The sequence below is a fragment of the Hibiscus syriacus genome, unplaced genomic scaffold (assembly GCF_006381635.1).
Source record: "Hibiscus syriacus cultivar Baekdansim isolate YM2019G1 unplaced genomic scaffold, ASM638163v2 tig00018259_pilon, whole genome shotgun sequence".
Taxonomy (NCBI): Eukaryota; Viridiplantae; Streptophyta; class Magnoliopsida; order Malvales; family Malvaceae; genus Hibiscus; species Hibiscus syriacus.
In genome coordinates this window covers 18323-35447 of record NW_024062433.1, presented here as the reverse complement: position 1 = coordinate 35447, position 17125 = coordinate 18323, and the positions used below count along the sequence as shown (strand labels likewise).

Here is a 17125-nt window from a genome sequence, read left to right as displayed (position 1 = left end):
ATGTTAGATAAAGATTAAATTTAACAGTCGTTACAGTCTATGCACCTAAATATGTTTAAACGAAAACGTTAAATACCTAATTTTAATAAAAAAAATAAACACTAAAATATTTTTTAAAATATAATTTAAACACTTATTTTTATATTAAACCTTATAACGATTATATGAGAAATGTTACACTCTTTTCCACTTGAACTATACATATATTTATTAAAAGCCCGTGATTAAGCCAAGTAATTATATTATATTCGCCGGGTCACTTCATATTGAAAAGCCCGTGAAATAAAAATAGGGCAAAGTACATTTTATATCATTAATTAATGTTCATAGGATTATTATTAAATTTTTAAAAATTATAAATAAAATTTTAAACAATTATAAAATTATCATTAAATTTATTGAATTTTTACAAAATAGTCATTAAATTTATCATATAAAATATTAATTTAATTTATTATATTTCTTACAATTTATTATAATATCACAATTACTATTTTGTATTCATTCGATAAATTTAATGATATTATTGTGACTTTTGAATGTGTAATGACCCAAACGATTATCCGTGCATTGTTCAATAACATCTAATGTACTTTACTCTTAAAAATAAAAATAAATTTGACTAAACTATATGTAATTGCAAGGTTATTATCACAGCAATAAATGTGATAATCAAAATCATACATCCAAAAATTAGGAATGGATGCAAAATTTATGTAATAGGTGTAAATATTTTAGTTATATTAAAAATTTATGAGATACATAATTAATTTATTAATCTAGTGATTAGGTTGTAAATGAGTCGAGACAGTTCCTAAACAATTCAAGATCGACTCGATCAAAATTCGATAAATTCTGTACATCTTAGGGTTTTGTGGAACGAATTTTTCGTTATTCTACTGCGTTTGTTGTCGTATTGTTTCTTGAATTTCATCTCTTGTTTTGCTTTGCGTTTTGAATTCGGTTTTCATTTTTTCCAAGATTTTGAAAGAAGTGGCGCAAATAAGTTCGTCTTTCGCCGAAGCTTTTGCAGCAATGCAGGTAATGTTCTCAGCTAACTTACTTTAAAATCAAATTGAAAGCTTTGAATGGATCGCATAGGCTATCGTGTTTGAAATCAATTCGCTTTTATGTATTGGCAAGAAACGTTGCTGGAGTTTCGTGCTGGTAAAATGTCGTTGGAAGGAAAAAGAGTTGTACCAGATACGCGTAAAGGACTCATTCGCATAGCCCGGGTATTATTAATCAAAGCAATTTCAATTATACGTATTTTTTTATCTTTTAGGTTATACTAGATTTGCGGTGTGTTTGGATAATGGAATTTTTGTTCTTTAGAAACTGTTGTGAGCTGACCGATTTTCTGTTGCAGGGTGAGGAGGGACTGGTTCATTTTCAGTGGCTTGATCGGACTCAAAATGTTATTGAAGATGTATCCCACTTTAGTTTGATTTGTTGCTTCACTTAATTTTTTTTTCATATTTACATTGAAGCTTGCAGGTGTTATCGCAATAGTTTTTCTGTTGTGACATTTGTTTTATGCTGCATCTGATCTGGTAGTCCAAGAATCTGTTTTGCGCGCCCGTGTGCGTGTCTATGCAAGTGCATGCATTTCATTCTAAAATGCACTTGGGAGGGGTTCTTATAGTTTAATATTAGTTCAGCATGCATGCACATTACACATTGGATGTATAATATTAACGTTAACTATTATTCACATTAGTTTTGCCTTCTCATCTTTGTTAATATCCGAAATGGTTTGCTCTGTTGCCATCTTTGCTATTGTAGTCAGGAGCACTGTTGTTATTGTAGTACACATTGTTTTTTATATTTTCGTATGGCTAACTGGTATTGTTAAGGATTGATTTTTTATTGTTGTTGAACAAACTTAAAAAGAAGATTGTTACTTTTTAGTAATTAATTTACTGCTTTTATAAACAGAACTAAGTACAAAAAAGGAAACAATCCTTAAAAATCAGTAACTTCCTAAGAATTAGAGACTAAGATTAGATCCTACTATACAAGGTAACTCCTAGGACTAAGGTAAGTATTTTGTCCTTAATCTTAGGAATTCTAACACTCTCCCTCAAGCTGGAGTATAGCTATTTATCAAACCCAGCTTGCCAATGAGCTCCTCGAATATGTTTCTGCTCAAGCTTTTATTTAGCAAGTTTGCAACTTGTTGTCTGCTAGGTGGGTAGGTGGTGTACACTTCTCCTGAGTTAATTCTTTCCTTGATGAAGTGGCGATCTATTTCTACATGTTTGGTGCGATCGAGAATAAGTCCGCAGTTCTGGAGCTTGTTCTTGCTGTCTCTTTGGATTGGGCTGTTGTTGCTCATTGATCGTGCTTATTTCTTGTTGCTTAGGGGAACCAGTGTCTAAATCTGGAACTACATTGACACCCTGATTTGTAGGCTTGTTGGTGATAGTGGTGGTAGGATCAGTAGGTATAACGAGGAGGGTGTTAAGGGTCCCATCTTCATTGAGAGTCTCCCCCTGAAGATGAGTTGCTGCAAAATATGGTTCATTCTAAAAAAAGGTGACATCTCGAGAGATAAACATTCGACGTAAGGTAGGTGAATAACACATATAGCCTTTTTGTGTTGGAGAATAGCCAATGAAAGCACAAGTGTGGGCTCGAGGATCAAGTTTGGACTGACTTGGTTGGTGATTGTGGACAAATGCTTTGCAACCGAAGATTTTGTTTGGAAGATTGGGAACACGAAATAAGGGAAAAGCCTTTTAAAGGATAGTTATAGGTGTTTTGAAGTTTATAACCTTTGATGGTAGTCGATTTATGAGATAGCAGGCTGTGAGGACAACTTCTCCCCACAAGTATTTTGGGACACCCATGGTGAACATTAGTGCTCGAGCCACAACAAGGAGATGACTATTTTTCCTCTCGGTGATCCCGTTTTGTTGAGGGGTGCCAGGACAAGAACTTTGGTGTATGATGCCTTGGTTAACAAGATAAGGACTTGGGACAAAATTAAAATATTCTCTCCCGTTGTCAGTGCGGAGAGTATGTATGGTAGAGTTAAATTGGGTTCGAATCATTGAATGAAATTTTTGGAAAACTTGAGGTGTTTCTGATTTTTCTTTGAGAAGGTAGACCCAACATACCCTAGTGTGGTCATCAATGAAAGTTATGAACCACCTAGCTCCTATAATAGTTTTACTCGGATGGCTCCCCATAAGTCACTATGAATTAAAGAGAATGGTTGGGACTGGTTATAGGGTTTTAATAGGTATGGTACACAGGTGTGGTTGGACAATTGACATATTTCACACTTCAAGGAATTAATACTTTTATTTCGAAATAACAGTGGTAGGTGTTTCTTCAAGTACAAGAAGTTTGGATGTCCTAGTCTACGGTGCCATAACATGATTGTGTCCTCTTTCGAATTAGATAGAGCCAACCCTTCTTGTCCACTGTCTTTATTCCAAACATAGAGACCATCAACTTTAGCAGTGCCAATCATCATCCTCGATTTCTGTTCCTGTACCACACAACCAGTTGCAGAAAATTCAACAAGAACACTTCCATCCTTGGTTAGTTTACTGATTGAAAATAAATTGCAGGACAGGTTTGCGACGTGTAGGACTTTATCAAGAGAAAAATTCTTTGTTAATTGTATTTTTCCAACTCCAGCCACAGGTGAGTAAGAGTCATCAACAATGCAGATTCGGGACTAATTATGACAGGGTGTGTAGGTGTGAAACATGGTGGAGTTACCTGTTATATGTTCGGAGGCACCCGAATCGAGCATCCAAGAAGATTGGTTGTTAGGTTCAAAAGCAATGTTGAGGGCAATACCTTGAGTGGCTAGGGATCCATGAGCAGTAGAAGTACTAAGTATCTTATGGAGGGTCTCAAGTTGAGTTTTGGTTAGGCGAACATCGAGAGCTTCATCTGCAGGAATGGAGGTGTTAGAGTACACTAGTGCAGCCTTATTATCCTTCTGATTTTTTCCAGGATAACCATGGAGTTTGAAGCATTTTTCCTTGGTCCTACACGGTTGCAGTTGCTACAGTAAGGCTTGGTTGAGCCCGAACCATTTCCAGCACAGGGCCTTTGTGGTTGTGGACCTTTGGAGATAAGGGCTGAGTTTTCAGTGGGACGGTAACCAGTAGTTGTCACAGGTTTAGGTTCCTTTGAATCTCCCATCATGACAAGTCGACGTTTATCTTCTCTTCTAACTTCTACAAATGCTTTACCAATGGTTGGCAGGGGGGGTTTTGCCCAAAATTCGACCATGAACCTCATTTAGCTCTCGGTTCAGTCCTGCTAGAAACTCATAGAAACGATCGTTGTTGAGGTGAGTCATAAACTTTGTAACACCCCCAACCCGTATCCGACCCGGATACGAGTCCGAAGTGTCACATTGACTTTTCAAACCTTGACTCTTAAGAAAAATCCCGGGAAATTTAAAACTTTATTTAAAACAAAATACAGACTTTATCAGAGTGCTCGTACTTAATGACTTATTACATGCCAACACTTTATACATAACCAAAAACATACTTTGTCAAATATTTCTGATCTGATCTTTTGGTAAGGAAACTGACCTGTCTTGCTCCGCATCACTCCTTACTCTTCTCGAAACCTACGTGTGAAACAATCACACGCTAAGTCGAAGACTTAGTGAGGCATAACAACTTATAATGCACTTTAAAATCTATATTGATACATGCATGTTTTGTTCTATCATGTTACAGCAAGTTCATGCATTTTTCATATCGTATAAAATCAGATCAGATTAATTGCAGTAAATACATGCATACACATAATTCATCATTAACAGTTTATCATATAATCACATACTATTTCAATCAAACACTATACACACACAACATCATATCATTTCTATAGCATTTATCATACCAATAACTTATATTTGTTTATATCTCTGGATTAGCCCATGTACATATGTGAGAACTATCGATATGTGAGTCTATAGAGGTTGTGCACTATGCTGTCACCACAGCTCGTATAAATGCACCGAAGTGCCCGTAGAATTGCACCGAAGTGCCCGTAGAATTGCACCGTAGTGCCCGTAGAATTGCACCGTAGTGCCCGTAGAATGATGTCCATAAGGACCACGTAGAATTCCTTAAGAATCATATACATATACTATGGATCAAGTATGTGTCTTTCAAGACTTCACACAGGTTCCAAAGGATATACATATGTCCTAAAGAACCGAATAAACCCTCGACTCTTGGCATGCCAACTATACCCCTAGCTCTCATGACACATAACATGGGCGTTATCATTTATTTCATTTCAAATATACACATAAACTTGTAATTCACTTTCACATATCACGTATCACATAGCTTCTTTTCATATGATCACATAGTCACGTAGTTCACTTACCCGTAGATCATTTCCATATAATTCACATGTCACATATGTCATGTTTTCATATAATTTCTATCATTTCTCACCCAATCACCTTTATTCATATAAACATACTTATCATGTCTTGTTCACATAAGATCATATACTTCATATAATATATCGAAACACCTAGAACACTTTCCCGTAGCTTATAGTCATAAGTTTTGTCTCGTAACATATACTTGTTTTCACATATATATATTTCCTATCAATTCTTATACCATCACATAATTCCTTTAACATACATAACATATCATGTAACATTATAATAGAAATACTTATAAGTCATATCACTTAAAGCACATATATTTATAGTCACATTGCTTATATCTTAATCGTATGCCTTCTCTTAAATATATATATTCCCATGTTCAGGTAATTCACCATTTCATCACATAATTGGGTATTCATATAACTCATTTCATTTCATTTCATATCTATCTATATATATATATCCTCAAGATTATCCTAATATAAATCATATAGCACTCTTATATTTCGTATTCATCTAGGGCAGACTTATAAACATATTTCACTTCTATTATTTCTATATATAATCTAATCTGTTACTTAATTCAATTTCATATAGCTCTTATAATCTTCTCCTATAACTTCACAAATTTCCATCATTCAACCCATGTATTATAGTTTTATTTAAACCTATGAATCTTTCCCATCTAGCTTATCTTATACGTTCATCTTATCATTTATGTTCAAATCCCCTAGTTGGTGTACTATTTTCACTTCCTCCTATAGATCAATATTATCCATTTTATTTCACTTATCATATAAAAATATAATTATATTTTACTATGATCACATAGTTTATATCTCATACTTTGCTTTCTCATATTCACCTATATCATGTCATATGGCTTATATCTTTCTCATGCAGTCACATAGTTCAGTTTCACATATGTATATATATATATACCTTATTTAGCACATACTTCTCATAACATTACATTCAAAAGCATGTCAACACATATATTCATGCCTACATACAATTCATGTCATTCATATACGTATAATCATATATTCATGCATTCTAACATAGGAAATAGACTTGTCGCAAGTCTTGTTTCCATTTAGCACCATCAACTAACTAATATGCACTCACCTGGCCTCACTAGCCAATTCCAATCTCTTATCTTTCCCTTGATCGATCTTACTTGCCAAACGTTCCGGAATTTCTTTATGCGTAGAATCTACATAAATGTACATTTCGAGACCATCATTAGATACCTACACCTTGTAATTGGATACTAGCAACTTAAACTAACTAATTAAACCCATATTCCCAATTTTCCTTTAGGGGGAATCGGTTCCCCCCCCATGGGGGTATCGGTTCCCCTATGACATACTGGAAATTCTTGTTCGTTTGAAGGGGTATCGGTTCCCCTTGAATGGGTACCGATTCCCCTTGCCCAGAAATCATATTTTGAGTTCGAAAATCCTTCATTTTCAGTTCAACACATCATACTTCATTCCCTTTAATATTCCTAACTTTCATACACATACTTAAACTCATTTTTACTCCATAATCCCTTCTTTAAACTCAAAATTCTATCTTCCATATAAGATTCAAAAATCATACTAAATTTCCAATGTGTTCTAATTCCAATTCTAACACTTCCTACCTCTTAATTAGCTTCTTGACAAGTCAAAAATCTGATTTAAACATCAAAAACTCATCCATATCAAAATTTCATCTAAAAACTCATTTTCCAAATCATTCTCTAAATCACTTATCTTGTTGCTTTAATGTCATATAAGCTTTCCTTTAGCTTATATAACATTCAAGCTTTCATTTCCAATCTTAACAATCAAAGAAACTACCAAGTTCAGTTTCTTACCTATAATTGCAAGCCCACGTTTGGAGGAGGAAGAGAAGAAAGTAAGGAAGAATGAAGAAGAAATGGGAGGTTCTGGAACCTAAAATCACACGTGATTCTCATATATCCCCTTAAAAAAAATTATAAAAAATCTTTCTGGTCAAATGACCATAATACCCTTAATTTCCTTTAATAATTACCAAATAACCTTCAATATATATATTCAAATAATCATTGAATTCTTCATTCTTCTACTTTAGTCACCAAATTCTGAAACTTTACAATTTGGTCACTAACCCGGTATCGCGGATGTTACAAATCTCCCCTCCTTAAAAAAAAATTCGTCCTCGAATTTTTCACTGAACAACTTAGTAAGAACATATCTTCTAATGTTTTTATGTTGCTTCCTTTACTTAATCTTTCTTTCTCTTAGTTCTTCAACTACCTTTTTCCTTTATACATCCTTATCATGTTACTTATCATATAACCAATAGCATCAGTTCTTATCACTCAAAATCCTTAATCAATCAAATTCTTTATCAATCTTTAATTACCTTATAACCATACCAAACTTGTATTTCGTCATCATTTGACCAAAACACAACTTTAAATCTTTTTCAATGTGTCTATATCAAAAATTGTCCTCTGTACTTCCATAGTCATCGTATCTGATCCTTTAAATCAATCCCTTCCATTTCTTTACTCCTTATTCCTTATACATAAATCATATGTTTCCTTTCATATTCACATACTCTTGTCTTATCACTTATACTCATCTTTATGTACCAATCTTCATTGCATCCTCATTACTTTAATAACCCTTTTCTTATACATAACTTCATTCTTTATCATTCTTATACTTGTATTTTTCTTCCTGAAGATTCCATGCAAATACTTATCTCAGTTTCTACATCATAGCTATCTGCTCAAAATATACAATCATATTCAAATTCACATCATAATCAATTAACTCAACTTTACCTTTTTCCTTCCATCTTATTATTCTATCACTTTTACTCTAACCGCTAGTCAATAATATATGTTCAATCTAGGGTACAAACCCTAATCCACCAAACACATACATCCTGTCAAATCGAAATTATCTTAAAAAAATTCACTTACTCAACTTATCAATTTCACCTCTATTCTCTTATATTCCGAAATTTCTTTTATTCAAACTCAACATTCTGACTTCCTGTGTCCTATAATTTGATCATCGATATACACATTCTCAAACTCTTCTTATCAATCCTCAGCTTTACTTAAATATACAAATTCTTACTTCCTTTTCCTTTACTATACCTCATTATTATGATCCAAATATGCAACTGTATCCAGATCCATTGCAAATCTGGTTATCATATCCAGACAATATTTTATAATCTTATAATTCCAGTACATTTTTATCACATACTCTAGTTAGCCAAGGCTAACTCTTTCCATCTTAACCGCAAACCCTTATCATAAACATACTCTTGTTTATGCGCAATATTATCACTTCGTTCCAAACTCATAAGCTCTGACATATACATCTTATACGCTCGTCACTGATGCACTTATCCTTGAGTTCTTCTATACGTAATCATCACGTCATTAGATCTTTTTAACATTCTTATGGTGTTAAATGTAACACCCGTTCACCATATTCTATCATTATTCAGATATGATTTCAGCTTTCTGAAATCAACTTTTGATCTTACTAGGCATTTCCTGAGGTGTCCGCTCTTCATCCTGCCTGGCCAGGGCAAGTGAATGGCTATCACCATCAGGAATATCACCTTTCACTTACTTCGAAATTATCACGATCGGATTTCTACTGTATTAAACTATTCTTATTTTATTAGCAAGACAACGTATTCCTTACACTATCAGATCAGAAATTTTTCAATCTATGTTGGCATGTACACCTTTTATGACCTTTTGGACTTCGGTTTATGCCGAGAATCGGCTAAACCATAGCTCTGATACCATTAAATGTAACACCCCCAACCCGTATCCGACCCGGATACGAGTCCGAAGTGTCACATTGACTTTTCAAACCTTGACTCTTAAGAAAAATCCCGGGAAATTTAAAACTTTATTTAAAACAAAATACAGACTTTATCAGAGTGCTCGTACTTAATGACTTATTACATGCCAACACTTTATACATAACCAAAACATACTTTGTCAAATATTTCTGATCTGATCTTTTGGTAAGGAAACTGACCTGTCTTGCTCCGCATCACTCCTTACTCTTCTCGAAACCTACGTGTGAAACAATCACACGCTAAGTCGAAGACTTAGTGAGGCATAACAACTTATAATGCACTTTAAAATCTATATTGATACATGCATGTTTTGTTCTATCATGTTACAGCAAGTTCATGCATTTTTCATATCGTATAAAATCAGATCAGATTAATTGCAGTAAATACATGCATACACATAATTCATCATTAACAGTTTATCATATAATCACATACTATTTCAATCAAACACTATACACACACAACATCATATCATTTCTATAGCATTTATCATACCAATAACTTATATTTGTTTATATCTCTGGATTAGCCCATGTACATATGTGAGAACTATCGATATGTGAGTCTATAGAGGTTGTGCACTATGCTGTCACCACAGCTCGTATAAATGCACCGAAGTGCCCGTAGAATTGCACCGAAGTGCCCGTAGAATTGCACCGTAGTGCCCGTAGAATTGCACCGTAGTGCCCGTAGAATGATGTCCATAAGGACCACGTAGAATTCCTTAAGAATCATATACATATACTATGGATCAAGTATGTGTCTTTCAAGACTTCACACAGGTTCCAAAGGATATACATATGTCCTAAAGAACCGAATAAACCCTCGACTCTTGGCATGCCAACTATACCCCTAGCTCTCATGACACATAACATGGGCGTTATCATTTATTTCATTTCAAATATACACATAAACTTGTAATTCACTTTCACATATCACGTATCACATAGCTTCTTTTCATATGATCACATAGTCACGTAGTTCACTTACCCGTAGATCATTTCCATATAATTCACATGTCACATATGTCATGTTTTCATATAATTTCTATCATTTCTCACCCAATCACCTTTATTCATATAAACATACTTATCATGTCTTGTTCACATAAGATCATATACTTCATATAATATATCGAAACACCTAGAACACTTTCCCGTAGCTTATAGTCATAAGTTTTGTCTCGTAACATATACTTGTTTTCACATATATATTTCCTATCAATTCTTATACCATCACATAATTCCTTTAACATACATAACATATCATGTAACATTATAATAGAAATACTTATAAGTCATATCACTTAAAGCACATATTTATAGTCACATTGCTTATATCTTAATCGTATGCCTTCTCTTAATATATATATTCCCATGTTCAGGTAATTCACCATTTCATCACATAATTGGGTATTCATATAACTCATTTCATTTCATTTCATATCTATCTATATATATATCCTCAAGATTATCCTAATATAAATCATATAGCACTCTTATATTTCGTATTCATCTAGGGCAGACTTATAAACATATTTCACTTCTATTATTTCTATATATAATCTAATCTGTTACTTAATTCAATTTCATATAGCTCTTATAATCTTCTCCTATAACTTCACAAATTTCCATCATTCAACCCATGTATTATAGTTTTATTTAAACCTATGAATCTTTCCCATCTAGCTTATCTTATACGTTCATCTTATCATTTATGTTCAAATCCCTAGTTGGTGTACTATTTTCACTTCCTCCTATAGATCAATATTATCCATTTTATTTCACTTATCATATAAAAATATAATTATATTTTACTATGATCACATAGTTTATATCTCATACTTTGCTTTCTCATATTCACCTATATCATGTCATATGGCTTATATCTTTCTCATGCAGTCACATAGTTCAGTTTCACATATGTATATATATATATATACCTTATTTAGCACATACTTCTCATAACATTACATTCAAAAGCATGTCAACACATATATTCATGCCTACATACAATTCATGTCATTCATATACGTATAATCATATATTCATGCATTCTAACATAGGAAATAGACTTGTCGCAAGTCTTGTTTCCATTTAGCACCATCAACTAACTAATATGCACTCACCTGGCCTCACTAGCCAATTCCAATCTCTTATCTTTCCCTTGATCGATCTTACTTGCCAAACGTTCCGGAATTTCTTTATGCGTAGAATCTACATAAATGTACATTTCGAGACCATCATTAGATACCTACACCTTGTAATTGGATACTAGCAACTTAAACTAACTAATTAAACCCATATTCCCAATTTTCCTTTAGGGGGAATCGGTTCCCCCCCATGGGGGTATCGGTTCCCCTATGACATACTGGAAATTCTTGTTCGTTTGAAGGGGTATCGGTTCCCCTTGAATGGGTACCGATTCCCCTTGCCCAGAAATCATATTTGAGTTCGAAAATCCTTCATTTTCAGTTCAACACATCATACTTCATTCCCTTTAATATTCCTAACTTTCATACACATACTTAAACTCATTTTTACTCCATAATCCCTTCTTTAAACTCAAAATTCTATCTTCCATATAAGATTCAAAAATCATACTAAATTTCCAATGTGTTCTAATTCCAATTCTAACACTTCCTACCTCTTAATTAGCTTCTTGACAAGTCAAAAATCTGATTTAAACATCAAAAACTCATCCATATCAAAATTTCATCTAAAAACTCATTTTCCAAATCATTCTCTAAATCACTTATCTTGTTGCTTTAATGTCATATAAGCTTTCCTTTAGCTTATATAACATTCAAGCTTTCATTTCCAATCTTAACAATCAAAGAAACTACCAAGTTCAGTTTCTTACCTATAATTGCAAGCCCACGTTTGGAGGAGGAAGAGAAGAAAGTAAGGAAGAATGAAGAAGAAATGGGAGGTTCTGGAACCTAAAATCACACGTGATTCTCATATATCCCCTTAAAAAAAATTATAAAAAATCTTTCTGGTCAAATGACCATAATACCCTTAATTTCCTTTAATAATTACCAAATAACCTTCAATATATATATTCAAATAATCATTGAATTCTTCATTCTTCTACTTTAGTCACCAAATTCTGAAACTTTACAATTTGGTCACTAACCCGGTATCGCGGATGTTACAAACTTGGTGTGTTTCACGTCTTCTCCCCAGTCTGCCTCATAGTACATGTATAGTTTCTGCCACAAAAATTTCATATTATTGTAGTAGTGAGTTACTTCAAGTGTTCCTTGTCGGATGTCCTTCAACATCAATTTGATCTCAAATACTTGGGAGGCATTTCCAAGATCCGAGTAGTTTTCTTTGATTGCATCCCACATATCTTTTGCAGTTTTGAAGAAGAGGTAGGTGCGACTAATATGAACTTCTTTTGAATTAATTAACCAAGCCATTACAATCGAGTCGTTGAGTTCCCAAGTGCCATAAATTGGGTCTGTTGTGGCTGGTCGTGGGATGTCTCCATTGATATATCCTAGTTTGCCATGACCACGAATCACCATAATGACTAATTTAGACCACTGCAGGAAATTTTTCCCATCTAGTCGATGGTTAGTGATTATAAGAGAGGAATTAAGGTTCCCTTGAGGGGTTCCTTGATTGATATTTGGAATCATTTGTGAGGTTTTAGTCTCAGATAAAGTTTCGACAGTATCACCCATGGGAAGGAATAAAATAAGAGGCATGAGAGATTAAAGAGGAGGAACGTTTGGGACGAGAGATTAGAGATGACAAGATCAAAAAATTATTAAAGCTCTGATATCATGAACAAACTTAAAAAGAAGATTGTTACCTTTTATTAATTAATTTACAGCATGTATAAGGAGAACTAAGTACAAATAAGGAAACAATCCCTAAAAATCAGTAACTTCCTAAGAATTAGAGACTAAGATTAGATGCTACTATACAAGGTAACTCCTAGGACTAAGGTAAGTATTCTGTCCTTAATCTTAGGTACTCTAACAGTTGTCCTCTAATAGCTTATCACAGTTAATATTCAAACATGTGATTAACCTTCCATATGCCTACTTAACCCTGGTATTATTGCGTGATTCATAAAGATGTTAATATAATGTATCTTTTAATTTCTTTTATTGTGGCTGCTCTTTTTTTACCTTGACATGACATATTATAGGATCAGATTATTTTTCCTGATGAGGCTGTTTTTGAGAAGGTATAAAATTTTCTTTTGCACCATTTAAATCTACATAAACGGTTAATTGTCAAATTGGAATCTGTTAGCTCCTTTAAATAATGTTGAATATTATTTTACTTGCTTAACTCAGGTTAATCAAGCATCAGGCAGGGTTTACTTATTAAAGTTCAATACCGATGACCGGAAGTTCTTTTTCTGGATGCAGGTTAGGTTTGTTGATATGCTTCTTGTTTAGCTATGTGTCTGCTATTTATTGATAAGTTGGTTTTATTCTTATTCTCTCAGGAGCCAAAAGCTGAAGATGACTCACAATTATGTATCGCAGTCAATAATTTCATCAATCAGCCGTTAGGTATAAAGAAATTTATGTGTGTGTGTATTGGTTATTACAGCTCCGATGTAATTAACCACATCATCAAACATGGCTTTCTTGATCAAAGTCTACTTCTTGTTTCCCTTAATTCTCACCCTTGGCTCCTAACTTTATCTTTTGTAATATTTTTCATTATATGAAATTGGAAACCCCTGCATGCATAGGTATCAGGTCTTGCTTTCTACTTAATTTTTTATCTCTTCCTTCATCTTCAGATTTCAGACTATTTCCCCACCTGTGAAAATTGCTCTTTTAGTGGACTAGGATTTCATATATTGCTCAATGTAGGTGGGAAAGGGTGCGGTTTCCATAAACCGATTTTTTAATTATTATATTCAACAGAACTTGGTGTAGAAGAGCCTGATGCTTCTGAAGCTTTGCTAGTGTCTGAAGACATGGTTGAAGATGATATTTCATCAAGGTAAAGATATTGTTGTAAAGATACCCTCTATGCAAAAAGATTATTAATAAAATTGTTTTTGCAAACTAAAAATTGAAAAGCTAAATGTTATGAACTTTGTTTTCAGATGTCTTGTGGTCTAGCCTACCTTATTCCTTGTCAATTACTCAACAAAATGGTTTTGAAATGGTTATGAATCTAATTTAAAAAAGTATTAACAAGACAAGGTTTGTCACATTGAAGAATCTACTTTTATGATTTGTGGTTGGATTAGTTCTAGGGGAATTAGAGCTTTTATTGTCTGTAAATATCTTAAGAGGACTTAGATTTTAGAATCAATTTTAAGATCGAACATATCGGTGTTGTTTTTATTGAAATACCCGTGGGTTCCTTTATTCATAGATCTTGGTTGGCTTAGGCTGAAGGAACATTTGAAGTTTGAGCTCTAATATAGCATGCCACGATAGCCAGATTTTATTAAAAATTTAGTGACATAACTAGATCTAGGATGGCCGTGTGTGATTCAATGTTGAACCAATGGGTAATGTTTTCATTATTAAGTTAGGTATTTCACACTGTGTTATTCCATCTAGACTTCCTGGAGTTAAATTTTAAGCATGCAACAACCTCGGTATACATATTCTCAAGAGCATATGTTGGGTAGTTTGCTGTCATTGTATGTACCTCCTTGAAAGAAAATTGAAGGAACATTTACAATCTAATCTGATATAATGTGTTTCCTTTAAGTGATCTTATTCAGAAGATTTCTTGATTGGTTATCATATTGTCCCATTTTTTTGTTCAAGATTCATACGATTTTTGTATCCTAATTTTTCAGAGCTGGGAACTTGTCTGTTCCAAACTTAGGGGCCGAAGCAATTAGTGATGTAACATCTTCATTAGGGCCAGTTAAATTGCAGGACTTGAAAAGAATATTGAGCAGTATCGGGCCAGCAGGTATGCAGTTCATTAGTTGCAGAATGCTTGTTACTGTTGCATTAGGCATTAGATCATTTTGAGCTCTAACATGGTTGTTTTGTGGTTGTTTCTGTTGCAGTAGCTGGTGATCCAGATGGAGGTGATTTTCTTTTCTTCATCATATTTAATAGTATCTTGTCCTATTAGTGTCAAAGCTGTTGAGCTTATAGTTCTCGTAGCTTCTGGGCTGTTTACTTCCTGTGGATGTTTGAAGTAACTTTTGCTTGCACCTTTTTTGTTTTGGGGAGAGGGATGGGGTTGGTATATGTCAGTAGAAACTGGTTTTGCTTCCTCATCCCAAGTTGATTAAGACTTTAAATCTTGTGTATTTCCTTGGTGAAGTGTTTTTCGTATTCATATTATCAGTGTAAGGCTAGTGATTATGCTTTTGATCCAAGACTTTAGCCTGCTAATGTAACACTTCTTTAAGAGAGTAGTCTGATATGCAGTCCTTGAAATGTCAATTTCTGCTTGAAGTTGGCCCCAAAGTATGTCGTATCTAACTTTTTGCTTGTACTGAAGATTTTTTATAAGTCCATTATTTCTCAACAGCTGTCCACTATTCCCATTTGATACCACATTAGAAAGAAGGTAGTTTGAGGCATAACTAGATAATTTTTTGCCTTTTCTTCGACACTACACCTCTCCACCTTTTTTGTCCTACCAGGCTTGGGGTTGGATGATATTTTGAAGCCAGATTTGCTACTGCCATTGATTGAGTCATTGTCATTGGAAGAGCAATTAGCTTCATATTTACCTGAGGTATAGAATAGCTGTGCATTGCTCCAGTTTTCTTCCTTTAGTTTATGTTCTTGGAATATGAAGTTATTGATGTTTCAGGGTCAGTGGAGACCAGAGGATCTTTTAGAGTTGCTGCAGAGCTCTCCTTTCCGTCAACAAGTAGATTCATTTACATATGTGAGGAATAAGAACCCACCCTTTTATTTGTGTGTAATTTCACATGATACTATTCAGATTTCATTAAGTTTCTTTCTCTCTGTTATAGGTACTTCGAACTGGACAGATAGATTTGTCTCAGTTCGGTATCGATCCTAGTAAATGTGAGTAGTATGCAGTTCCAATACTATATACCTTTGCTAGTAAATTTATGCAGTGGATAATGCGATGGTGCTTCATGGTTAACTTATTTATAACCACCTATTCCTTTTTCTTGCAGACAAGTTCACCGTTTTATCTTTCCTCGAGGCACTTGAAGATTCCGTCTCCAAGTCCAGAGAAACACAACAAGATGACAAAGATGTAAGACCTCAATCATGTAACCATAACGACCCCATGGATGAGAGCAAGTGATGGGGGTAACTTCATCCGTCACCATTCCCCTCACCTTTGTCGTTTTATCATAGGAGAGGAGAAATGTTGATCCCGGTTTTAATTTATTATTCTTGGTTGAGAGTGTTCCGAGCAAAAAGCTGAAAAAAAGGCAATGAAGAATAGAAATAAGGCTTTTATTGTGGTTCAAATTTTAAGTTATTGTATAATACAACCCAAAAAGAGAGATTATGCTGAAGATTAAGTGGATCATTTGCTGGTTTTTTGAGGACCAATTTTAGTGAACATACACATAAAGCAGTGAATTGGTAAAACACGTAAAGGTTTAGTGTATGTTGGTCTATTGGAATTCATACTGCATTTTTGTGTGTTTTATTGCTATGGTTATAAATAAGATGACCCTATTCCCATATGTAACGGGATAAGAGGGAGGTAGGGTAGTAGGCTGCTCCCAACGCCAGGTTTAGAGCAGCTTCCGTGGAAGACCTCCGTTATGAATTGCCCTTAGTGGGACTCGATCCCACGACCGTGTCGGGTTAATTTTGGATAGGAGCAATGAAGGTTGGTACGGTTATGGGTTTATGATTTTGACAATTGGACGGGCATGTTTGAAATGAGCGAGTCGGGG

The 17125-nt window shown here is 34.2% G+C and overlaps 1 protein-coding gene across 1 annotated transcript; it reads left to right on the top strand.

The window, feature by feature from the left end:
- Positions 1–965: 965 nt before the first annotated feature.
- LOC120209201 (26S proteasome regulatory subunit RPN13-like) lies at positions 966–16650 on the top strand. The gene is made up of 13 exons (XM_039208268.1): positions 966–1041; positions 1143–1235; positions 1370–1429; positions 13436–13474; positions 13587–13661; positions 13742–13808; positions 14172–14250; positions 15068–15186; positions 15287–15307; positions 15875–15969; positions 16048–16125; positions 16214–16268; positions 16385–16650. The coding sequence occupies exons 1-13, from the start codon at positions 1036–1038 to the stop codon at positions 16516–16518; spliced, it is 921 nt and encodes a 306-aa protein (XP_039064199.1). The 5' UTR covers positions 966–1035; the 3' UTR covers positions 16519–16650.
- Positions 16651–17125: the final 475 nt, after the last annotated feature.